This window comes from Betta splendens, chromosome 11 (genome assembly GCF_900634795.4).
Source record: "Betta splendens chromosome 11, fBetSpl5.4, whole genome shotgun sequence".
NCBI lineage: Eukaryota > Metazoa > Chordata > Actinopteri > Anabantiformes > Osphronemidae > Betta > Betta splendens.
This window is the reverse complement of record NC_040891.2, coordinates 11,462,561-11,487,007: the sequence shown is the minus strand read 5'-3', so window position 1 is coordinate 11,487,007 and position 24,447 is coordinate 11,462,561. Positions and strand designations below refer to the sequence as shown.

The 24,447-nt window shown below is 45.6% G+C and overlaps 3 protein-coding genes and 1 long non-coding RNA gene across 9 annotated transcripts; 2 read left to right on the top strand and 2 right to left on the bottom strand.

Annotated features, from left to right (window-relative positions):
* Positions 1-1,604: 1,604 nt before the first annotated feature.
* Positions 1,605-4,337, bottom strand: LOC129604870 (uncharacterized). The gene is made up of 2 exons (XR_008696175.1): positions 4,048-4,337; positions 1,605-1,740 (listed from the first exon to the last, which is right to left on the bottom strand). It is a non-coding gene; the product is annotated as an uncharacterized LOC129604870 (long non-coding RNA).
* A 5,531-nt stretch (positions 4,338-9,868) lies between these two features.
* Positions 9,869-11,990, bottom strand: cks1b (CDC28 protein kinase regulatory subunit 1B). Its single transcript, XM_029168045.3, has 4 exons — positions 11,834-11,990; positions 11,530-11,597; positions 11,208-11,335; positions 9,869-10,945 (listed from the first exon to the last, which is right to left on the bottom strand). Exons 2-4 carry the CDS (start codon positions 11,586-11,588, stop codon positions 10,896-10,898), a joined length of 237 nt encoding a protein of 78 aa, XP_029023878.1. The 5' UTR covers positions 11,589-11,597; positions 11,834-11,990; the 3' UTR covers positions 9,869-10,895.
* Positions 11,991-13,303: 1,313 nt separating this feature from the next.
* pbxip1a (pre-B-cell leukemia homeobox interacting protein 1a) lies at positions 13,304-20,135 on the top strand. Of its 5 annotated transcripts, none has more exons than XM_055512998.1 (11): positions 13,304-13,562; positions 14,348-14,475; positions 14,601-14,685; positions 14,774-14,850; positions 14,972-15,536; positions 16,210-16,443; positions 16,651-16,674; positions 17,043-17,083; positions 17,239-17,334; positions 17,493-17,673; positions 17,836-20,135. In XM_055512998.1, exons 2-11 carry the CDS (start codon positions 14,404-14,406, stop codon positions 18,846-18,848), a joined length of 2,388 nt encoding a protein of 795 aa, XP_055368973.1. In that variant the 5' UTR covers positions 13,304-13,562; positions 14,348-14,403; the 3' UTR covers positions 18,849-20,135. The 5 variants fall into 5 exon arrangements, with proteins under 5 accessions (XP_055368973.1, XP_055368974.1, XP_055368972.1 ...); XM_055512999.1 differs by lacking the exon at positions 13,304-13,562 and adding an exon at positions 13,617-13,804 and having other exon boundaries at positions 14,774-14,841; XM_055512997.1 differs by lacking the exon at positions 13,304-13,562 and adding an exon at positions 13,617-13,804.
* Positions 20,136-21,025: 890 nt separating this feature from the next.
* s100a11 (S100 calcium binding protein A11) lies at positions 21,026-22,089 on the top strand. 2 transcript variants are annotated; one of them, XM_029168044.3, is made up of 3 exons: positions 21,026-21,185; positions 21,271-21,417; positions 21,782-22,089. In XM_029168044.3, the coding sequence occupies exons 2-3, from the start codon at positions 21,289-21,291 to the stop codon at positions 21,914-21,916; spliced, it is 264 nt and encodes an 87-aa protein (XP_029023877.1). In that variant the 5' UTR covers positions 21,026-21,185; positions 21,271-21,288; the 3' UTR covers positions 21,917-22,089. The 2 variants fall into 2 exon arrangements, with proteins under 2 accessions (XP_029023877.1, XP_055368979.1); XM_055513004.1 differs by lacking the exon at positions 21,026-21,185 and having other exon boundaries at positions 21,192-21,417.
* The last annotated feature ends 2,358 nt before the right edge of the window (positions 22,090-24,447 follow it).

Sequence of the window (24,447 nt, the reverse complement as noted above, 5' to 3'; positions counted from 1 at the left end):
TTGGCCTCAGCCTGTCGCCCGCACACACAAACGCACACCTTTCGCTCTGTCATGCTCATTATCCCTCCTTCCCCAACTTCTTGACTTGTCATTTTTCCAGAGCCTCTCCCAGATCTCCTCAGTGCATCTGTGAATTGTCTCCTCCTGTAGCCGTGGCCCCGTACAGCCACACTCTTCACTCCATCCATCTCTGTCTCTCTCCTGCCTATCCCCACTCCCCTCATCCATCTCTCCTGCTCCCTTATTCATATCCTCGGAGCTTTCTCTCCTCTGCTCTTTGTTGCATGTGATGGCGACCGAGTTTCTCCTTGACCCCTTGTAGCAAAAGCGTGCAATCACAAACACACACAACTTTGTCACGAGTGTCATTTTTTCTGTTATTTAATATTTATTGCTACATCATGGGATTTTGGACGAAGGATTTCCTCCCATGCAGCTGTAAAAGCATTAGTGTGATCATTAATGCGAATGAACTGATGTTGGGTGAAGAGGTCACCTATGCAGTGGGAGGTGTTGAACGAGCTTAGGGTCAGAATTCTGTGGGGCCCAATCAGGTTCTTCTCACACAAGACGTGCCTTGCCCGAGGGCACCGTCACGTTGAAACGAGAAACTGAAGCGCCGATGTCCCAACTTAAGACTGGATGCAGTTCGTCAAGTCCAGATAAAAACTGAATTAGATGATGAAAAGTTGGGCAACGGTTCAACACGGAGAAGATTCCGTCTTAATTCCCTCCGTCACTTTCATTTCCCACGCCGTTTATTCCACCGCTCGTTCATCACCTCCAGTCAATCGGCCTCGTCGCGTTCCGATCGCACTCGCTTCCATCAGCACCGCATCCCAACAAGCGTCTTCGGCTCGCATCAAAGCGACCGTTCACTCAAAACGTCTGTTTATACCGCTCGCGTGGATCTCACCCTATTGAATTCCTCATGCAAAGATAAGCTAAACGGTCCACGCAGGGTTCAATAAGGCACTGGTGCTGTATGACTGAAATACGCTGTCATCAGTCCAGTAGCTCAGGTTACACACGTCCCTGCATAAACACATACACAACAAGGTGCTCGTGTGCAGGCAGACAAAGGTCCAGTCATTTTTCTCTCCTCCGTTTCTTCTCCTCTGCCTCTCGCTTTCTTCCTCCTGCCCCCCCTTCGCCACGGAGCAGGGCCAATTAGAGAACATCGCATGTTCCTTCTTGGCTCAGACAAGACGCTCTCCAGGGCCACTAATTAAACACAAACTTTCCCTCTTCTCCTTCGTCCTCTCTTTCCTCTCTCTCTCTCTCTTCCTGCACTGTCACCTCTCTCCATCTGCCTCAGATCCTCTCTCCTAACCTCCCCCCCCCCCAGCCTCGTTCCATCAGTCCGCCCGCTGCCCCCCTCCCCCCGGCCCTTCATCCCTCACCCTCTGCCTATTTGTCACGGTGGAGGTTTGATATTCACATTGGGACAGTCTTCAGAGTCAATCTGTACAAAGCGCTGGGCTTGTTATTCTCCTCTGCTAATGTTAAGCGCGTGCCCTGCGACCTCGGACATGTGGGCTTCAGGAGAACGTCCAGATCTGACGGCGGCTGCTCCTTTTTAACAACGCTCCTTCACAGCTACCGCTGTCCGCCATCCGCAGCTCTGACAACAAGCCTCGTTAATGGGCGACTCGCAGTTTCCCGGAGTTCTCCCTCCTCTGTGCTCGCTCGCTCCTCTCTCTCTCTCTTTCTCTTCCACTTCTCTCCCTCCATCACGACCTGCACGATAAGCACGATACGGAAACATGAGGAAATATGTGGATGTGCAGCGTTCACCTGGCTTGGCAACCTGTCAGCCGGAGTTTTGGCCAAGGAAAGCAGACGACATCTGTCTTTGCCATATTTCACATGATGGGCTCCGTCCAAGAAACTTGATTAGTCAAAGATTTAATCCAGCTGTGGTGTTTGGTTCCATTAAAAGCGCCTATTTGTTCTCCGGGTTCCTGGCGCCTGTGCAGACTCGTAATAACCAGGGAGCTGGTTAACAGTCTTTGTTTCCTCCACTTCCCCTCTTATATCTGCACAACTTTGAAGGAAACTTCACACAGCACAAATGTTTTGTTTTGGCATGATTTTCATAGCCTCTATAACCGGATGGAACACCCCGTTGAGCAGTATTTCTGTGTTAAAGGCTCCCTTGATGGCCTCAATAAAAGGGAAGAAATATCTCACGAGCACATCTTTCATTTACAATGCAAAACAGGAGCAACAACATAATCCTGCCAACTAAAATAGGAGCAGCTGTAGATGCTCATTTGGATTCATGTGCTACAAACGAGGTTCTCGTCTCGCACTGGCGGTGATAGCCGACTTTTTTCATTTATTTATTTTTTTGAGTTGAACGTGTCGGGAAATAAAAGGAGCGAAACATTTGATTCCACTTATGAGGTGACGTGATTCAGCTTTTAAACGATCACACGCTGGTTTAACTGGAGCCGCGCTGCAAACGACGCCCCATGCAGGTTTTCATGGGTTTGCAGGTGTGTGTGTGCGTGCGTGCGTGTGTGCAGACTCAATGGTCAGCTGTATTTACTGCATCGTTACTCGCTGAAATGTCAGCGGCGTGCTGTTGATATACACATCCCACAGGGCTCAGGGAGCAGGGCCGAACAGATTGTTCTGGGTCTCACTTTGTCAACAATTGATTGATAAGAGGTTTTGTTTTCCCGACGCCGCCCAGATCGTCCAACTCCCTCTCCCTCATTCAATCCCCAGCCCCTGGAGCAAAACTAATCCTAACTAAATTCCCGGGATTCCTCCCATCTCCTGTCCCACTCCTTTTTCTCTCACTCCCCCGTCCTCTGTCATTCCTGAAGTGGCACTAATCCTCCCTCCTCTAGTCTTTTTCATCTCCTCTTTCCCTCTTCTCCGTGTTTTTATGATCTGTCGTTACCGGAGCAAAACTAATCTCGCCGCCCTTCGTCTCCTCCCGTGGCGACCGCAGCCCTCCGTGTCCCCTCCTCATCACCTGCCTTCTGCTCTGACACCCAGCCGTTATTCACCCCAGGCCGTAACTGCGTTTACCCCCCCCCCATCGCTGCCCCCCCACAGGAGACTGACAGCCAACCCTTCTGAGAAAAGCTCAGGCCTGAAAGCTGAGAGCGTGTACGCGATGCTCCCGCCTCCAAACATCATGCACAAATAGACCTCATCTGACATTTTGTATCCAAAACCCAGAGATGTAGCGTGTAATGGTGTTTTTCCACCTTTCAAACGGGAGACAGTAGCGGCGCAGCAGTAAGAAAGGGCTCTCGCAGACACACCTGCGGTGAAGCTGGATTCGGGCGTCCTTTGACATCTCATTCAAACGCTGCAAATACTTATGTATTGGGAGTAAAAGAGGCCCCCGCAATTTAAACTGTATCTCAAAATCCATGGAGGGAGAGTGGACGCGGAGAGAGCGCCACGCTGTCAGCTCCTTCTTCACAGCGCTGCCGCGAACGCGTATCTGCTGCAGCCGCATAATTACAGAGTTATCAGAGCCTTTCTCAGGTCCTCAGCTGCCGACAGCATATGAAAAGACCCCAATTAAGCAATTATCTTTAAAGGTAGAACCTAATTCAGTCTTTTGAGCGGCAAAGAAGCATTGAGAAGGAGACCACGGTGGCTGACAGCTAATTCAGACAGCGAGGCTAAAAGCATTAAGGCTGGGATAAAAATGGAGGAGGCTTGTCATCGCGTAAAAAAACCCCTCTAATAGCAGCAGCCAAATGTCAGACTCTTGTCAGAAAAGATTACAGTTTTTATATGCATGTTGTGGACGTTCGTGCCACTTTAGCATACATGTCCATTATTTGGAGGGGTTTTTAATAACACCGCTGGAGTTAATACGCCGCTAATAGCGTGTAGCACCGGGCCATCGTTTCTCTTCCGCCGCCGCTCGATGCTAGCTAAACGGCGCTACTTAAACGATGCTAGCTAAGCGCCGCTAGCTAAACGGCGCTACTTAAACGATGCTAGCTAAGCGCCGCTAGCTAAACGGCGCTACTTAAACGATGCTAGCTAAACGCCGCTGTCATCTCTTACAATTAGCCGCTCGCGCCGCTCGTCCTTGTCACTCACGCTGAGATCCTCGCAGATCACCGCACCACCTTCGCAATCCTACAATCTTATGAATCAAAAGGAGACATTGTTGAAAGCGGCTGCAATTCTTTCTCTTTTTTTTACACCCATCTGCCAGTTTTGCTTTGTCTAATGACACGTGTGACAATTTGTACTTCCAAATCAGCTTCACATCTTCAGGCTTCACATTCTGGCTGCTTTGTTTGATCACTTGAGCCCAGTACATAAATGTAGCCTGTTGTCTTGTCCAAGGCTTTGTGTGTGTGTGTGTGTGTGTGTGTCTGTGTGTGTGTGTCTGTGTGTGCGCTGTTACACCGTTTGCCAAAGTCAAATGACAGACAACTCGACGCTTTCTTCACCTGAGCTTACAATGTTCGGGCTTTTTGAACTTTCTGGTGTTTTCAGGCGCTGCATACCAACTGCACATTAAAGAGACGCTGACAACGTATATTTTGCTCCTGGGTGGGCAGAGTTGGAGCCGCTCCGTCTTCTCAACAACAGCGTTCTGGCTCATTCTGACAATAATCAACACAATGATAGCCAGACATATTGTGATGCATTATTCATTTTTGTCTGTGTCTGATTACTCGCTACCATTTGACAACCATCACACTCCAATGTGTGTGGATTACAAGCAGTGTGGAGTAAAGGGGGGGGGGGGGCTCATATACTGCTCATCTATCAAACAAAGAGGGTCTTTTGCAGCAGAGAGACGTAAACATTCACCGACTCCACGGGTGTGTAGTTCATAAACACTAAGCTCCGGTTTGACACAGTGTCTATCCTGAGGGAGGATAAGTAGCCTCACGAGTGGTCAATAAGTCAGACACAGCGCCATAATCCACAAACATAAATCCACGGTGCAAAGGCGATTCATAGCGCTCCAGTCGTGTGGGGTCATTTAGCCATTTCCATTGATTACTGTCATTTTGGAGGAGGGCTGCAGTCAGGAGGCCTGAATGAAGAGGCCACTCCAGGCTCGACACGCTGATCGATAGTGCAGTCTCCAGGTCCAGACGGACGTCGAGGCGTCGAGGCCGTGTGGAAGTCCTCGCCAGCTCTCCTCCAGCTGGATCGATGAGCATCCGCACCCTGCGCTCGCGCCCGACCTCCCGTCAACAGGTGCAGTTTAATGTTCCGCGTGACTCACAGGTTGCTTGTTCTACATGGAGCGAGCAGTCGGCCGCCGCTCGCAGGTGCACGGAACATACTAATGTTTGAGAGACCCCTGAAGGATCTGCCAAGGTTGAAAATCAAGATGAAGTGCTCGGTCGATTCTAAAATTGATTTATAACCTACATCTCGCAAAGAGCTCTCGATAATAGATGAGCCGGTGCGACAGTGTTTAAAGCTGATTTCATTTTAAGCCACATTCCCTTTGACCACGGGCTCAGGACGGAATCTGAAAATCTGGTTGGATAATATTCCCGTCGACCTTAAGCCTGCCTCCAGGGAATGATGGGGAGGAAGCGAGGAGATTCTCTAAGAGAGGCTAAAAGCCAGCGTGGCGCGTTCACGCTGCAGCAAGGACAGGCAGCGTGACCCCTGCTGCTCGTATTGACACACGCTACTGGTTTTTCTGCTGCAGGACTCAGGGTGCCACTAACAATCCGAAGAAGCAAAAGGAGTCTCGCTGCCAATCTCAATATCATTTTCAAGAGGCCCGACTCATACAACAACTCCTACGCCGACACACACACACACAGACACACACACACGAGTCCAAAGAGCAACGTCTGCAACGTTAGATCAATACAATGTGTCGGGGAACAAACAGCCTTGAAATCAGCATCACCGAAGGTGCCAGAGTTGCTCCTGAGACCAGATCAATGTCTGACCAGCTGACTCCATTAGAGGAGCTTTTTATCAACAGGAGTGGATGAACTAGCGCTGGCACAGGTGCTGGCTCAGGCTTTAACCTCTTGCAGGGAGTTTCAGGTGCACTTAAGTGGATGAAGTCGCGTAAGATGCTGCTGACAGTTCCTCTGCAGGCTAAGCACTGAGCAAACACACGGTGAGGACACCGAAAGCGCGGCTGGATTATGGGACCAGGGCGCAATCGGGCCGATACAGTATATGTGGCTTCACCCAACGTGACGCCCCAGATGCTCAGATGAATGGGTGAATGCACGTCTCTGGTGCCAGAGCTTCACTCCCCCACCACCACCCCCACCCCCATGCTTCACCTGCCTCCCTCATCTGCTCACTGCCCTTCATCGCTTTCTGTTTACAGCCACATCCAGTTAACGAAGGCGCCGTTCCAGCTTTGAATCTGCAGCGTCTTCAGAGACAGCCGGCGCCGTCATTTGTACAGTTTGTTGTTTGTTAAAATGCAATGATCTCCCCTTCTCTTGATTTTTGTCATTTCCTTTGACACAGCCCTCGATTAGTTGGATCAACTGTGCTTGAGTTAATGCCTGATTTATGAGGGTTGAATCGTTTTGAGACTTCAGTAGTTGTTAAAAGCCGAGTCGTTGTTGAATTTGGAGGAACCAGATGTAACATTAGTTGTGTTGATAATTAGAGGAGGAAGAAGTCATTCTGCTTCATTTGCATGTTCCTGAGTCCTGACTAAAACAATCTAACTCCACCACACAGCGGTCCCCTGTTTAAAAAGGGTAAAAGTAAAAAAGTCAAGGAAATCTTTTTTAATGAAAGTGACAATTACTTTCCTCAGAGGGTTTTTGTGGTTATACCTTTCACTTTATTTTATGACACTGTCACGGTTCAACAAGATTAATGTGGTGTTAAACAGCTCCTTAGAAGTTTAATTTATGGCCTCATTTAGTCTTGCAGCACTAATTCTCTATAAAAGTGAAACTGTTAAACACCAGACTGAACCTAGGATTATTTTAAATTGTACCAGAGAACAGTGTTACAGTCAAATGTGTGCAAAGTGACATTTCAGGAATGGGAGTGGTCTGAATTTGGGCAATATTTACTATAATCAGATTATACATGAAGTTATTATGCTCATGTGAAATACTTGCTAATTAATAACTGTCTGATATTAGATTCAGTACTTTGTCTTTTTGCCTACAATGTGCTCAGCGGTGTCTTGTCCTGCACGCAGCTCCCACCAGGAGCTTTAATTTAATATAAGAGACTCGTTTTAGCCAGAATGGCCCTTCTGGCCTCAAGGTCCCATTTCACGTCTCTGATCTGAGGGGGGGGGGGGTTCATTTTCCTTGACAATATCGGTCTGAGGCGAACTCCTAAATCACATTAACTAAATTATACATTTGCGAAATGTATTATTCACAGATTAATTTCTCAGTTTGTTGTTTCACTGGGTATTAACCTTAGAATGGAGTGCGTTTTGTGTCTGTATACTTTGATAGATGAGTCTTATAAATTATTTCACGCTGTTCTAAAATTCATTTTTAGAATGGGATTCTCTGGACAGTCTAATAGAGCAATTTTGGGCTCTTTGTTCCATCAGCCGTCTTTCAAATAGCAGCTCTCTGTCTTCTGCCTCGCTCTATATCAAACTTCTTCCTTTTAAGAGGCGTCCCACTGTGCCGATGACACCCAGACATAAATACCCCTTCTCGCCAGAGCACTTTCCGTCTCCGTCTGACCTTCTTTCACTTCCATCACTCTCCCAATGCCTCTCTCTCCCTCTGACCCTCCCTTTTTGGTATTTCTGTTCCATTCACATCTCCCACCTACTGTATACGAGCCCCTGTAAAGATTTACCTTTTGCTCCATCTCACCTTTATATAAGTGTCACATTCCCCTCCCTCGTTACCTTGCTTTGGTTTTCAACGTACCTTCGCACCGTTCATCACACTTTCACTGCTTTATATTTCGCAATAAATTATTCATATACCTGACTAAATGTAGAAAAATACTTCAAAGGTCTTGCAGGAAGTTTTCTTTATTGCATGGAGCCATTGCAGCAATTCCCAGAATAGTACAGCAGAGAAGAGCCAAACAGGGATTCTGTGATTCTGTATGAATGTTCCTTATGTAGTTTAGTGTTGAAAAACCAACTCACTGCAGAATTAGTGATTATTCATCCCTCCGAGTATGAATGGTCTTAGGATTTCTCAACTTAACCTACGCTAATGCATTCATCAAGCCACAGCATAAGGCTCGACATCACTCTACTCAGCTGTGTTTGAATCTTCTATTATAATGTCAGAAATAATTGGGCCCTGATGGTTAGAAGGCGCTTTCACAAAATCCTGCAAAAAGGAAAATCTCTGGAAGCTTAGTGGCGATCAGTAATGAATAATATCATACTTATAATCAATATGAACACTTCACTTTGAACCGTGATTATGAAAGAAATGTGACTACAAACTTTCAGGACATTTTTTTTTACTATATCGATACCTGAAACATTCTCAAACACACAGACACCAACATCTTTCTAGACGACCAGCTAACAATCTTCTTTGCCGTAGAGAAATCTATTGGATTTACGTCCATTATTTAACTTAAATAAGAAACTATTCCGCGTGATTCATAGACACCTCTCAAGCTTTTATCCCCCTTAAGGCACCAGGCATCCTATTCTGCCCAGCACACATCTCAGGGTCTCAGCGGGGGTGCTCAGATTGCTGACCATCTCAGTCTAGCGATTACTAAAAGGCAACATTGTCCAGAAATCGTCAGAAATCTCATTGTGCTTCACAAAACTCGTTCAACCATTAACTATGATTTCCAAAGTTGTGTAGTTACTACCCACGGCGCCTGACTGTCGCCATAAGCTGTGAAGTCTCCTGCTGTTAGTCTTTATGCATGTGGGACAGTCTTCCACTGCCACCAGAACTATTTCACAATATAAAAATGGATTTATGATGAAGACAAACGTTGAGGGTTCAGACTTATCCCCCATTTTGTGTTCAACACAGCAAAAACACAAAAGCAACTGAATGAATGGAGACAGTAGCTGTGTTATACTGCCCTCACCAGGCCACAGTGAAAGAAAACAATATTCTAAAAGAAAACACTTCGTTTTGCCCCGTTTTTTAAAGCTCCAGCCATTTTCTTAAAACCTTACACACAAAATGCAAACACATACAATACATCTATATACCTCTTCATTCTACATCACCCTAAGCATTCGTTACAGTGCATAAAATAATCCGCGACACAGCATCCTGGGCTACAGTAACAAAAAATGTAATCTAAATGGAAATTTATAATAAACATTTCACGTCAGATGGCACCGTGTCAACAAGTGCGTTTTGCTGCTTGAATTTTAATTCTACAAACGAAGCAGACCCCTAGAATTAACTGTAAGGAGCATTGCAGTATTTTCAATTAAGTGTTCCACATTTCAGATGAACAGCAACCACCTGTTCTCTGAACGTGATCAAACATTAGCTATATAATTACCTGCTTTAAGGGTTTAAAGTACATTTCCAATTTCTCATTAAGTTACTTTCTATTTATTATACTTTTAATCATGACTTGTACAGTGTAGCCAACAATCCTGTGGATTTAGTCAGATCAGAAGGGACATCAGGACGGATCATCACATATTTCAAAAAGGTGACGTCAAAAGAAGGGAGCGAGAGTTTACTGCAGTTACAATCACACTCCATGAACACACATCAGTTTTTATGATGGTTTATCTCACTATCCAGGCCAAGATTCAGAATCATTGTATCCCTTATCTAGATTGTAAGCTACACACTTTTTTTAAAAAGATGCTAATTAAATAATTTCCTGCCAAAATGTTTCCACTGCAACCTGGTGCATTGTTTGCAAACAAAAAAAAAATAACTTAAATGAAGGGTTTGCAATACCCAAAATAATTCAAAAGCCTAAATGCTTTACAACTGCTGGCGGTTTTTATTCATAAGGTGTTTCTAAAGGGAAAAGGCAGAGTACAACAGGCATAATCTTCTCACAATTTCAATGAAAGACAAAATTCAAACTAGAGAGTCAGGTGCTAAACAAGGTTTTTCTAGAATAAGTGGTAATGAAACTAGTGCCATAAGACAAGGACATCCAACAAAACAGAAATGCAGGTAAAGTTCCCGGAGCAAATACAGTTTGGTTTATTCCAGACGATTAAGGTATTGTCAGCCAGTAAACACTTGACAAGTAGCGTCTCTAAACAGTTTATGTATTAAACCGTACTGCACTCAAACCCATATGACAGACAACTTAAAAGATTACATTTATTTAAGAGCAACACATTCATAAATACTGAGCAGCTCACTACAATCAGACTCATGAGTTTTTTTTTTTCCTCTCAAGGGGCACAAATATAATACTCCAACATGAAAGGTTCAAAGCGGGCTTCTAGGATAAAGGCGGTTTATCATGCGCATGATAAAAGTTGTTAAATGCAAATATACAGTGTCATTTAAACCAAGCAGCAACATGTCACTTCAAACCGCAAGAACAATGAGTCAACACTAATTGAGGATCTCTTGGTTCTTACCTGAGCTTTACCCAGAATGCACTGTTAGAACACTAATGTTTTAACAAAGCTCACTCCCCACATCTTAAATTCGTTTCAAAGAAAATGGAAATAAAAGGGAATATCCAAGCACATCCAGCAAGACGGACAGAGAGAGATCAAGTCAGGAAAAACAGTACACAGTTCTGGTGATTCTGGCAGGTGGTGTCAAATAACGTGCAGAAGTCTTCCCACAAGAAGGTTGATAATCAATTCCTTCAAATGTACGCTCCATTGCACAACCATTGTTCTGAACTTTGATAGTCCTTCACTGGGTCCAGGAAGATCAGGCCAATTTACCTACCACACAAGACTATCCGACAGCAGGGGGCTCGTCTGTGGCACACAAATAAGGCTGATCTGCCAAGGGCCCAGAGGATGTCTTCCTTTAGGATTTCTGATCAGGCAGAGGACGTCGAAACAGCAAGATGTGCGGCTCTGTAAAACAAGCAAAATACAGACGATGAGCTGTGAGGTCTGTCTACTACAATATTAAAAACATAGCTGCATGTTATTCATCTTTTCATGGAAGTCCATTTTCCAAAGTTATCTTGCTGGGCAAAAACGATTGTTTATAAGTTTTGTCTTTATAGATTAGATTGAATTAATTGCCCTTGAACAGAACATCCACTGCTCAGTTGGGAGTTTATCGTGCTTCGCCAGTTGGGGGGTTGATTTTGAATGTTAAAAACCAAAATACCTGGTTGGTGGATCATGTAATGCACCCATCCTTGACTCTGCTGGACACCCAGGTTCCTCCATTCAGTCTCTGACATCAAATGAGTCTTGGGTACACGCTTTGCGATATCCTTTGGTAGCATAACATGCCTAAAGCACAGTGCGATGTATACAGCAGTGAAAGTTAAGTTTTGTATCTATGTCATGAATGACAATATTTTCATAACGCTGACAACACCGTAAATTTCATAGATTTATTGTGAAAAAAGTTGACACTATCAAAAGTCACGATATAAATTGAAACATTAGCTTTAGCTTATCTGTCAAAAAGAATAGACACGCACCTGTACTCGTATTTGTCATCGTCATATTTATCTGAGTAGTAGATCTGTTTGTGAGACATGATGGGAATCTGACGGAGAGTATTGGAATCGTTAGTCAACATTCAAAGTCAAATTTGGTACAGTACAAACATTTCACCTGCATCAGCTAACGTGTCTTTAGTTGGCGTTGCTAAGTTAGCTTGGCTAAGCTAATGTCGGTCAAGTTAGCAGCAAGCAAAAGTTATATTTAACAACTTAACAACCGCTTAAATAAACGTTTCTACTGTTATGAGAGACAAAACAGTGAGTTTCGAGATTAACTTACATAAACGCTAACGTATCCCGGTGTTAAAAAGTCGATATTCCACTTGTCAGGCCGAGCCACACCGCGATATTTGCGCTCTCTTTGTTTCCCTCTCGAATGTTTTCGAACCCGCTTTTCACCGTTCAAATAGACCTCGCCTCACCCCATTGGCCGATCAAATCATTAAACTCTCGCGCCATTGGTCATTCTGTCAGTCGCGGAAAATTGTCGTAACCATCAGGTCGTTTCCTAATTGGTCAGCAGCATGCTGGAAAGAAAGATTTCCCGAAAACTGGAGTAAGATATTCCAGCGTAATGTTTGCATTAAACACAGCTATAAGTTCTATTGTGGATAGTCACAATATTTGTTATTAACTTATTTTGAACAAAGTTATAGAAATTATTACTAAAAAAATAACTGACAACTTCAGAAAGTTTACTTTTTAAGATTGCCCCCTCGATTGTTAAAATAAATTATAAGGAAGGGTGGTAGAAAAAGGTGTATGTCCATGTACTGATACTCCTGCAAGAGAAAGGGAAAAATTAACTTTCCTATAATATAACAATGACGCAAAATATACAAAATATAACACTTCAGTGCCTTACAAGTATTAAATAACTTAAACATATATAAATAAAAGAGTATACAGCTCCCCTATCTCACAACTCCTAAACTTGCATATTCAAAGACTCTTCTGTACAGGAAGGAAGGCTTGCCGGATATTCAGCCCTGTCCTACATTCACATACACACACTTGCCCTCCTTGGAAAAACACAGCGGTTCTGTTGGTCAGCAACAGAACAATATGTCATTATGTCAGCTTGCACTGACCCACAACTGCCAGTCAGTCAACTGATAATCAGCGTAATGGTTGAGTTCAGGTTGGCTCCTGAGTGGCTGGGGAAATATGAAGATGTAATAATGGAGATCAGCAGATAATGTTATTGATAAGGATATTCATTGTTTAAGCCCAACTGTACAAGTGAAGTAATATTACCTTGGTGGTCATCCAAATGTTATTACTGATTTAACACAAAACATAAATAAATTTGATCAAATGTAAGTTCACATAGAGCACAATACAACGTAGAGAAGATTGTTTTCACAGCTATAGCTTGGAGTAACACTTAAAAACTACGGTCCTTATGTGGTTCTCGGAATTTAATATTTTTGCAAGTCACTCACATTGTCATCTAACATAATTTAACATGTATGTAATAGAATAAAACCATAAACACACTATATATAAAGGACAAGAAGTCGGGTGATGATAATAATGTCCACACAAGAGAAATAGGAGTGGAGGGGTTGTCCGCTCTGGTAAGTCCCGTAGTCAAATATAACTCTGAAGACGTGTCAGTGTGAGGCTGGTCCTGGTAGCCGCTCCCGTCGCTATATATATGTGTGCATCCTGAAGGTTAGCTTCACACATGAAGTTGTATTATTTAAAACCGGAGGAAGAGTCCGCGTTCATCACCTGCCACGCTCACCTGCGGACGTCAATCATGCGCGGACTTACGTCGTTTTCCTGACACGACACTTCTGTGTGATTGGTCCAACTGCGGCTGAGAGGCGGGCACTTGAGTGCCCATCCTGAAATCCCATTGGACGAGAGGAGCCTTGGTCGACGTGACGCAATTAGGAATTCCCAAAGTTCCCAAGTTCACAGGGAGAGAGGAGTGTTGTTCACAATAAAAAACTAATCGTGTTGAAGGACAAAATACAACGACAGAAGTATAAGCAAGTTGGGTAAATGAAACTTATCCTTTGTGTGTAATTTGATAGAGTCGAACAGGTGTTTGACGCGGTGACTAACAGCGGGGCCTGAGTGAGAACGCGGAAGCGTGGGAGTGGGAATATTCAGCCTACCATCCTTTGTTTACCATCATGAGTGAACGTTGACTGTGGTTGCTACAACAACCGTAGTCCCCAGATGATGTATGCTTAACTCGCAGAACTGAACCGTATTGTATTTGTAGTGTTGCCGACAAGTGAGTATGAATCTTTGTTTGCTCGTGTCTGGATCAATGAACCGCTCGCGTCGCGGGTTTGACCATTTTTGGTAAATCCTCCGCCTCGCAGACCGAGTGGACGGACGGAGGACGGGGATAGTTGTGTGGGAATGCCGGCGACGATAAATGCAACCGGGAGAAACCCGTTTCTTCCCAGCGCCTCTTTTGTTTAACTGCGCAGCGGTGTGTTATGGATGCCACCGTGCCGTTACATAACTAGTACCAACGACAGCCTGCGCTTTATGCTGTGTGTGCAATGAATAAGGTCCCAAGCTGTAAAAACTGTAACGCTGCTTTATTATTGTCCCCACTTCGACGACTATCTGCAAAATAAACATCGAATTAATGCATGTTATGCGACTTTGTGTGTGTCGCCGCGTTCGTCGTTTTTCCTTTTTTACCCCTTCGCCATCTATGCGTGTGTTAACAACCGCGTAACAGTGAGACGGTGGCGTGCACGCGACGCCGTTAACCTCCACAGCCCTGCGGTGAATGAAGGCACGTTTCTGTCGTCGTCTGCAGAATACCTTAAAGCTGTATCTGCACCGCGCCGTGCCCAGTTCAGCCTGCAGGGGGCGATGTCTGACAACAGCAACAGCACCGGCAGCAGCGGCTCGTCCACCAACAGCTGGACCCTCCTGTCCCCAGAGGTTGGTGCGAGGAGATCAGTGCACCTGAATACGGGCTAATGGGAAATACTAGCTGATATTTAATCAGTGTAATCATTTAATATTGTATGTTTGTCTAAGCTGCATGATCTTGATGAACTCCTTAGGAGGCTGCTGTTGAGAGCGTCGGGCCCGTGGATGATGGCACCGAGAGCCTGGGCGACGTCCCCAGTCTGTCTGAGGAGGTGGCAGGTACGGTGAGACGCCGTGGCCCATTTCAGGTCGCGTTTTGGGCGTTGCCTTGAGAAGCTTCACGTGGCGCTTTGTTCCCCGTTCCCAGGAGCCGCCGTGGAGTTCAAACCGAGCGACATTCCAGTAGAAACTGTCCTGTCCGAGGAAGGTCACCAGGTCAGTGCGGTTAGTAAGAAAACGAACACTAACACAAAACGTCTTTACAATATTATAACCAGTGTTTGACACAGTGAGCATTGAAGTGAATTTGTGTTTAAACCTGTTTTTTCTGTGCTGCCCTCATTAGATTTGTCAAGAGACATCTCCAGGGTCCAGTGAGGGTCCCGTTCCATCTAGTCCAGGCCGGTTGAGCCCTCTCTCACCCATCCCTCTTGACCCTCTGGACTTTGACCAGGAGAGCCAGCCTCCTGTCATCCATGATATCGACACCAGTTCCCCTAGCGACAACGATATGCTGGGAGCCGTGCCGTTTGTCACCAATATCGATTTGGGGATTCCGCTTGATATCCCTCCTATTGAGCTCCCCCCAGCTGAGCCCGAGGTGCTGAGCTCTGAGCTACTTGTGTCTCCAGAACCAGTCCTCGACGCACATATCGGCCCCATCTCTGCAGCAGAGGGAAGTCCAGAGTTTAACATCCCCACAGAGACCCTTACAGCCACTCTTTCTCCCTCTCATGTTGAACCTGATATCAGATTTGTACCAGAAAGTAGAAGTCCAGACTCAGAGAACTTGGTGACAGAACACCCCATTGGTGAAAGTCCTGTACCAGAGGCCATTGGGTCCATAGATGCTCAGGAGGAGGAAAGAGAGCCATCGGTGACAATGTCCCAGGATGAGAGAGAGGAGGAAGGTATGTGATTAAAATATAGGAGCATTTAGGAAGATCAGTGCAAGACAGTTCTGCATATAATGTTTCCTATATAATTAAATTTACCATTGCCCCAAAACCTCCTGGTTCTGTGGCCTCGCAGCTTTGAGGCTTATAAATGGCAAAAACTGAGAATCATCGCGCCGAAGAATTGGTTAACATGTCTCTTATCTGTGTGGTGCCAGCAGCTGGAAGGTGATTTATCAGTGTGACAGGAAGGCGTGCTCCCCACGGAGAAAATGAGAAACCCCCATGCATGAAATTACTGTTGTTGTAATTTAGTGAGAAAATGTCATCCATTTCCACAAGCAGCACTGACTTTTTGTCAGGCTGTTTTTTAACACGCTGTTTACACACGTTGTGTTTTGCAGCTCGTTTATTCACTTAGATTTGGAATTTGGTGCGAGGCCGTCTGCCAGGAGATAATTAGCACGATGGAAATAAGTTCAGTTCTGTCACTTTTGCAGCCTGAGATGTGGAGGTGATTTGTGGAAGTGTCTGTGCACCACATTTGAATACATGTGGTTTAGGTTTAGCCGTAATATCATCATCTGTCACCAAACTACATAACAAAATGTGACAAGTCTCTGTGTTCTTGCCAGGCTTTTTTTCCACATTCCCAGTCTTTTTTCTACTTGCTCCATTTCTTTCTTAGAACCATCCACCAGTTTTGATCTGGATGATACGAGCAGCTTTGATGACGGTCTGAGGAGGAGGAATGTGCCCTCGTTTGAGGCACCGCGATCAAGGACGTCAGATGAGGAAGACGAGGAAGAGGAAGTAGAGTTTAAGCTGGCCGAGAAGAAAGAGGAAAAGCCCTGGTTCTCCTTGAACAAATGCATTGTGGGAGCTCTGATCCTGCTCTTCTTAGGTTCCCTCTTTCTGTCAGGTGAGTGCCCCTCACGCCTCTCTAAGAACTGCTGCCACGCTTCTGCGTCCCGTTGTTCAGCCCGAGTCAGAAACAACATCACAGAATCCCAGTTATCCTTGGATGGCACCAGTATTTACGAATAACAGCAGCACATACGTTTGCAGCCGTCAGCAGTAGTTGTGTCTGTTTTTAGATGTTGTTGACTAAGCTCGACCGTGTCAACAGGTTTCCTCTCTGACCTGGATAATGGTAGGTCCAGTGTGAGACACGACAGCAGCGTGAGCTTCTGCACCGGCTTGGCTAACACCTCTTATGTGTCCTGACACCTCGTGCAGTGGCAGCAAAATAACTTGCATTCTGAATTTGGACAGTAACACTGTTTGTCACCATTTAAAGGACTCGCTGGCTGTTCAGGGTGCTTGACCTGGGGGAGAAATCCTGCATTGTGGTTTGGAGGCCGGAGCATATTTTACATTTTAAATTCAGCTGAAACCAAGCAGTGTGTTAGTGGCCTGTGCACGCGGAATGCGTTTTACAACTGACAACTTAATCTACAGTATATGTCTGTAAATGTGTGTCTTAAGACTTTTATGACATGTCGTTTCCTTATTTGACAGGCGACTTTGACGCGTCTGAGCTCGATGGAGAACAAAGCCAGGTCTGTCTACTCGCCGCCTGTGTCCTGCATTCTCCCGCGTGTGCCCACGAAGCATTCTCATAGAAACGGAGCTGTTAAGACGAATGTTAAACGGTTCAAAACTTTGGATTATCTGAAAATATGTGTTATTCATTTGCCAATCATTTCCAACCCAGGACTGGCTTAGTGCTGATCCACAGGATATGAAAGCATTATTGGATAAACTGACACAGGAAAACCAACAGATCGCTCTGCTAGAGGCTCAGCTTCAGGTCAGCAGACGCTCATTCTGATGCTAATGATGTTGTCTCTCTGTCGCAATGTTTATTGTAGAAAGGTTCAATGCTTCAACATTTCTACAAACAGAATGTTTGTAGAACCTGGGTTGTTCAAACAATAGCATCATTACCGTCTGTCATTTTTTTTGCAGTCTCAAAAAGAAGAACTGGACTCCGCATTAAAGGCCTTAGCGGCAAATGGCGATGAAAGGGTTAAAGCGGATCTGGAACAAGAAAATACAAATTTGAAGGAGGAGCTGTCGTCTTTGCCTGAGCTGAAGAAAGAGCTGGAAAATCTGAGGGCCAGGGTGACTGAGCTCAGCCAGCTCACAGGTACGATGTGAACCAGCTCGTTTTATATTAACTCCCATCGGAGCTGCTGATTGGTGGATTTGTTTAATATGTATTATAAGGATGACACGTGAAGCACATGAACTGCAGACACTGTGATTCATAACTTAATTACTCAGCACTAATCTTTGAACCTTTTTTCAGTCAAAGCTCATCAGGAAATTCCTCCAGCTACACCAAGTTCAGCCCCACAGCCTGATGACAAAACCAGTCAGAGTATTCAGAAATCAGCCGAACCTGAGAGGAGAAAGGGCAAAGAGGAGGAAGGCAGCCTGAAGGAGGAACTCCAGAGACAGAAAGGCCTGCTGGAAGAGAGCAGGAAGAGACTGGAAGGGATGAAAAAACATGGAGGTGACAGGAAACGTGTCAGAGATAGTCTGCAGGAAATCCAGAGGAAGCTCTCTGAACAAGTAGAGAGGTGGGGGAAGAAGAAGAAGAAGCCGCAGGAGACCAAATGGAAAGGGAACAAAGGCAAGGAGAAGAAAGAGGGGAGACGAGAGAAGGAGTGGAAGCACGGCAAAGAGGGAGGATTGAAGGACAAGGAGGAGAAGGAGTGGAAGTCTCAGAAGCCCAACTCCCACAAGGAGGCCTGGAGGAAACACCAGGACGAGTGGGAACGGAAGAAGGATGAGCGCAGAGCAGACCGAGAAGAGAGGAGGAAGGAGAAGCCCTGGCACAGCGGCTCTGCTGAGAGCTCCCACAGCCATCATCATCATCAGCAGCATCATCATCAGCATCGCCAGCCTCATCAACGCAGCCACCACGACTTCTGGAGAGACCAGGAGCAGAAGCTCCAGCGCAACATCCGCCCCCAGCCGGGCTGCGGCTCCGTGGACGCCTGCGCCGCCCGGGAGGGGCTGTACCCGGTGGAGCTGCCCGAGTTCGAGGAGCTGCTGGAGGGCTACCTGAGCAAGCTGGAGGGCTCCCCCGCCGGCAGCAAGGACAGGATCCGGAAGCTGACGGCCGACTTCTTCGAGAGCGGCGTGTTCATCCACGACAGGGTGCGCTTCAGCGACTTCGCCGAGGACGTCGCGGACATTCTGGAGGACATGGTGGACGTGGTGGAGGGCAACGGTCAGAAGGAGGACGACTCCCTGGAGGAGGAAATGGAGGAGTTTGAGCGAGAGGCCCTGTGGAAGTTTGCTAACACGGCCTAAGAGGGAGGAAGGGCAAGAAATGTAACAGTACACTATGAGACCTGTGGTCGTTGCATAGGACAGATCCTCCTCAGAGCTCTAACTGTAGTAGCTTCCTGTACAGAGTAGTCGTGCCTCATAAACGTGTCCCAGAGTCTTTCATTCTACGCTAGACTTGTACCATCTTGGACTTAGCCGTCGTTACCTACCTCTGTCAGGTCAGGCCTCCTAATGAAGTCCCTCAGTAACGTGTTGTGTTGATTTCCCCGGCTACACAGTGTTTTCTTAACATACGTAGTGCATGTTGCAGCTCATTATGTAAATTCAGACTCGCACAAAACATTTAGCAGATTCTCAAAGGTTCTGTCGGAGCCGGTGCATTGTGGGTAAATCTGTTCAAATCACACAGTATTGAATGCAGAAAATGAAGGAATGTTACATTTACTGTACTCGTATTTAATATTTTCCTCCCTTTTCCTTTGCGAATGCCACGCGCTCCACTTTGGATGTAGCAGAGGCCGGAGGATGAGATGCAGCTTCTCTCAGCGATAAGATCTGGGATCAGGTCACGCCCGTCTCATATCAGCTGCTGTCTTAGAGGCCTTTGTGTTTGGCTTCCAGCGTCAACTGTCAGTTGGCAGCAGATGTGTGGAACAAGCAGGAACCAGTTTGACGGGACAGTGATATTTATACACTGTATGCAGCCATTGTTAAGTGGAAACGCTAAGCTAATAGCGTTTGTCCCAAACATTCACTTTTACTAGTCTCTGTTTTTATTTCTGTGTTTTGAATCCAAGGGGACCTCCAACACATGATCTACATATACTGGGTATCCCAGAGTGAGAGTAAAGTCCAGAGAGTGATCTACAGTACAGCACCCCAAGTTTAGCAAATGTTATAGATTTGTAAATTAGCTTAAAAGAGACTGACCACACAGTTTTCCTCTTATTTAGTTGAGGATAAAGAAAAGAGCAGCTGTATTTCTTTTAGTTGAATAAGCTACTGTCGGTACAGAGCGAAGTCTGGGAAAACATAATATTGTTTTCTAGGTTTTGATCCTGCTAATATCCGTGGGTGGACGTGAAGTTAAAAACACCAGAGTGTGACTGTTAGTTTTCATTATTCAAATTAAAAAGAAGCGTTGAAGTGTCTCATGTATATTTATTGTTGCCACATTATAGAGCCACAGGTTAACACACTGAATGTGAAGATGAAGGTTTCACCTGTTTTTGATTTCCTGACATGTAGTTTGCTCAGCTACTGCTTATGTGCCTTTACCACAAATAAATAGATTGAACAACGGCCTGATATTCGACTTTCACTGTTTATTGGCTGAGAATGAATTTCACGCATCACTTGCTTCTATTACACTGAACTTACAATGATCATGTTAGGTGTGTGTTTACTGGCCATGAGGCCCAGATGTGCATGTTTTAGAGTCACCTTGAACTTGAATCAGATGCTTCTCTCCCTTCATGAAATCAGTGTTAAGTTCAATAAATCTTTCACCATTAAACTGGCGTCTGTCTTTCCAGTGCAGCTTAAGAACCATTTCCCCGTGCGTGAATGGCTCTGCACTGGGAAGTGGAAGCGTCGGCACGACAGGCATCCGTTATCGCAGCGCTGGGGCCGAAGTGGAATATTTACACCCAGATTAGAGGCTCTGACGGCAACGTGCACGCTCACATCCCGTCCTCGTGCCTGTGAGCGGGCCGACGTGGCCGCCGGTCATTGACCCGGCGTGCTGAAGAATGAGAATGTAAACAATGGCGCAGAACAGGCCGCTGACTGTGAAGGAGCAGAGGATGCTTGTCATTCTTTCAATTCTACAAAGTCACAGTCTGATACTCAGGGTGAACGCTCTGTTACGTCCTACAGGGCTGCTTTAAGGAATGAATCCAGTGCAGCCAAAGGACACATAAAGTGCTGACACGAAAGGTGCTATTTTTTCCTGCAGGTTAACTGTTGTTGAGGTTGATGCCTTTGTTTTGGATACCACATTAGTTGAGCTGTGTATAGTATAAACGAATAAACGCTTAGACTGGCAGGATCCTGACACAGGTTTCCCAGCTGACTCCACTTTCTGCTTTCATCAGGACAAATTTGCCCTTTAAAAGACACTGTGTGTGTTTGTGTGTGTGTGGCTTTGAACACTTGATGATGTGTGACCCCCCAGAGCCGTAGAAATCACGCAGAGATAAACTCGGACTGATAGATGGAGAGATGGGAGCAGGTTTTTTCCGCTGATGTGTGCATCAGTTAACGGGGTTGAGCCATATATATATTTATACTCAGTGATGAGGCGTCAGAGTGGAGACAACACCTCGCTGCTGCACCCGCTCTAACGTACCGACTCTGGTGAGACTCCATCCTCTCTGCTCTGGACTTCATCTTCCCTGAGTGACGAAGGCGTCGTCAGTACTTTGTGTCCTCATTCTTTCAGCTCTGAGCACCAGCCACCATGGAAGCTGCCATCTCCACCCTGGTCACACAGTTCAAGACCTTCGCCGGCAAAGACGGGTCCGGCAGCACCTTGAGCAGAGACGAGTTCCACAGCCTGGTGACCTCTCAGCTCCCCAACTACGTCAAGGTAAAAGCTGCCGTCGAACCAACGGAGCCAGTTCAGCAGTAGAGTGGAGTAGAGATGAGGACTTCAATGATTGTGGTCATATGGGTTTTATTGTGATGAGATGCTGGAGTATTTTCTGTGTTTTACAAATGCTGATTCCAGTTTGTGGTGGTAGAAAACCAGCAAATGCGATATTTCAGACACTGTAACCATGAAATGAACTTCATAAGAAATATTTGATCTTGACATTTGATCTTATCTTATAGTCGATATATCTTGATCTTAAACACTGCTTAAACACCTGATTAAGGATCATATAAATGTGATTTAAATGTGCTCCGTGTGAATTGATATTTATCTGCATGTCTTCGGTGACTGCCTCCAGAACGCCAGCGACCCTGGAGAGATAGACCGGCTCATGGGCTCCCTGGATCAAAACAACGACGGGGAGCTGACTTTCACGGAGTTCTGGGCCCTGGTCGGAAAACTGGCTTGTAAACAGGCCGGCTTCAGCCACTAGACGCCTCTCATATGTCAGCAGTGGCTTTAAGCAGACTGCAGCACTAATCAGTTTATTGTGTTGTCTTAATTGATCAGCTGTGAACTGAAAGCCATTCAAGTCTTTAGCGCTTATTTATGTCTTCAATTAACCATTTATTGGATGCTTTGAATTAAAGGCTTTATTGACATGAACCTTCAGCCTCCAGCTCCGTGTCTCCTGTCATTGATTCACCTCAATAGATGATGTCCAGTCACACGTATTTGTGAAACGTTTTGAGCAAAGAACAAAACCTAAATCACGGAAGAGGTTCTGCAGCTCTACCAGTTCTCTGGACTGGAAGCAGCGCAGAAAGGCGGGGAGGAGAATTTGCTTATATTTAAACGTGTCTCTTGTGCTACACGCGGTTATACAGTGAGCTGCCTGCGTCTTTCTGTGTTCTTTTACGCATCTTTCCTTTATGAACACTGTGTTTGGGCACCGTTTAGAGCCTTTTCTCAGGTTTATTGGCTCCCGTTGTTTCGCCATACGCTGTCCCTCTGTCGGAAAGATATTTGATATTTGGCGCAGATCAGTTGTCAGAAACCGATCAGTTGCAAACTGCCTATCAAAGATTCAAGTCGTATGAAATGCCCAGAGCACTGGGCTGAACTATAGTAGAACCAGGACGGAACCGGGCCGCGCGTAAAAGCTCGGGTTTGCGCAAAAAGCAACACACAGTATTGCGCGCAGATGAGTGATGAAGGCGTCGTCAGTGTTCTGTGTCCTCATTCCTTTCAGCTCTGAGCAACAGCCACCATGGAAGCTGCCGTCTCCACCCTGGAGCCCCATTTCAGACACCGTAACCATCCAGTTATTTGGTGTTTTTCTTTATTATAAAGATTTGATCATGATAGTTGATCAGCACTGCTGAGTGTTTATATTCTTACACTGCAAACTGTCATTTATACACTGAGTCCCTGTGAAAGTGGAGTGATCATCAACACTGCTTTAACACCTGGTTAATGATCATTTAAACATGATGCAACAAAAATAAGCTACAAGTCGGGTTCTTTTGAGACAACTCTGAGCTTTTGTGTTTGTTGCTTCACTGGCCCATTAGGTGGCAGGACAGCACCTGATGGTGCAGCTCCGCGTGAATTAATATTTATCTGGGTGTCTTCTGTGATTGCCTCCAGAACGACGGGGAGCTGACTTTCACTGAGTTCTGGGCCCTGATCTGGAACCTGGCGATCAAACAGGCTGACTTCAACCACTAGACGCCTCTCATATGTCAGCAGTGGCTTTAAGCAAACTGCAGCACTAATCAGTTTATTGTATTGTATTGATTGATCAGCTGTGAACTGAAAGCCATTCAAGTCTTTAGCGCTTATTTGTGTCTTCAGTTAACCATTTGTTCGTTGCAGGAAACTTGGAATTAAAGGCTTTATTGACATAAATTGACCTTCAGCCACCAGCTCCTCGTCTCCTGTCATTCATTCACCTCAATCTACTGTATGATGTCCGTACACATATTTGAACAGGGGGTGTATTACGGCCATGATTTACAGTGGCTGTAATCCAATACGTGTCAGCGCTGCCACAACTGCAGCATTCAGACCAGCTCTCGTTACATAGACCTTCATAATACCAAAGCTGCTCGTCCATGCGTTAAGCAGTGGTGCACAAGCATCCTGGTCCTGACTGTCTGTCAAAAAGGCCTAGGCTGCAATGGACACACAGGGGCTTCATCCCGTGATGGTGGGGCTTATTGTTTTTGCAGAATTTGGGGTTTTTAGTTTAATTACATTGTGCTTTTAACTGGTAATTCCTGGTGTTACGGTCATTTTTTATTAACCCTGATGTCTAGACAGAGTTATGTGTGCTGGCGTGCTCCCCAGCTGTTTTATAGGCCACCGGCCTGTTTTAACTGTGCAGAGGAGAAAAGCTGCTGCCATCTCATCATGAGGACGCCACGCGTTTAAGCGTTCGTGATGAGCGTATGAACCGGCGGGGTTCCAGGGACCGGCCCTCCGCCGGCGCTCCGTGCTCCCAAACAGGTTCCCTGATCCGTATAAATGAGTGTTTAGTGATGTTTTTAATCTAAAAAAAAAAAAAAGATAAGAAAAAACAAAGACTTGCAAGAATCTGGAACAACTGCTTCAGCCCTTGCATCACTTTTACCACCCACGCGGACTCCTCTGACGCCTTCAGATTCTTTACCCCTTACATTTCTATTGTGCCAAGAGTCTTTTGCAGTTGTAAATATAATTTTGTCTATATTTGCAAACTTTGTTTACGCAAAGTAGTTATGTCCCTGTAATACGTGTTGCTTTGCAGGTTTGTTTTTTAAACATCATCTGTTAAAAGCATTGGATAAAAAGTAAACGGTCGGTTAAGTTTTTGTCCATGTTTAATAATTGATATTTCATTTAAAGGCAGCGTCTCGTGCGGATGGAGTAATAACCCCAGCGCCCTGTCCCCTCGTCCCCGCGGACGAAGCCGCTCCAAGGCACGAGCCGCGCCGCTGGCGTGAAACTGTGCAAATCGCTCATGACGCGAAACAGCTGGCG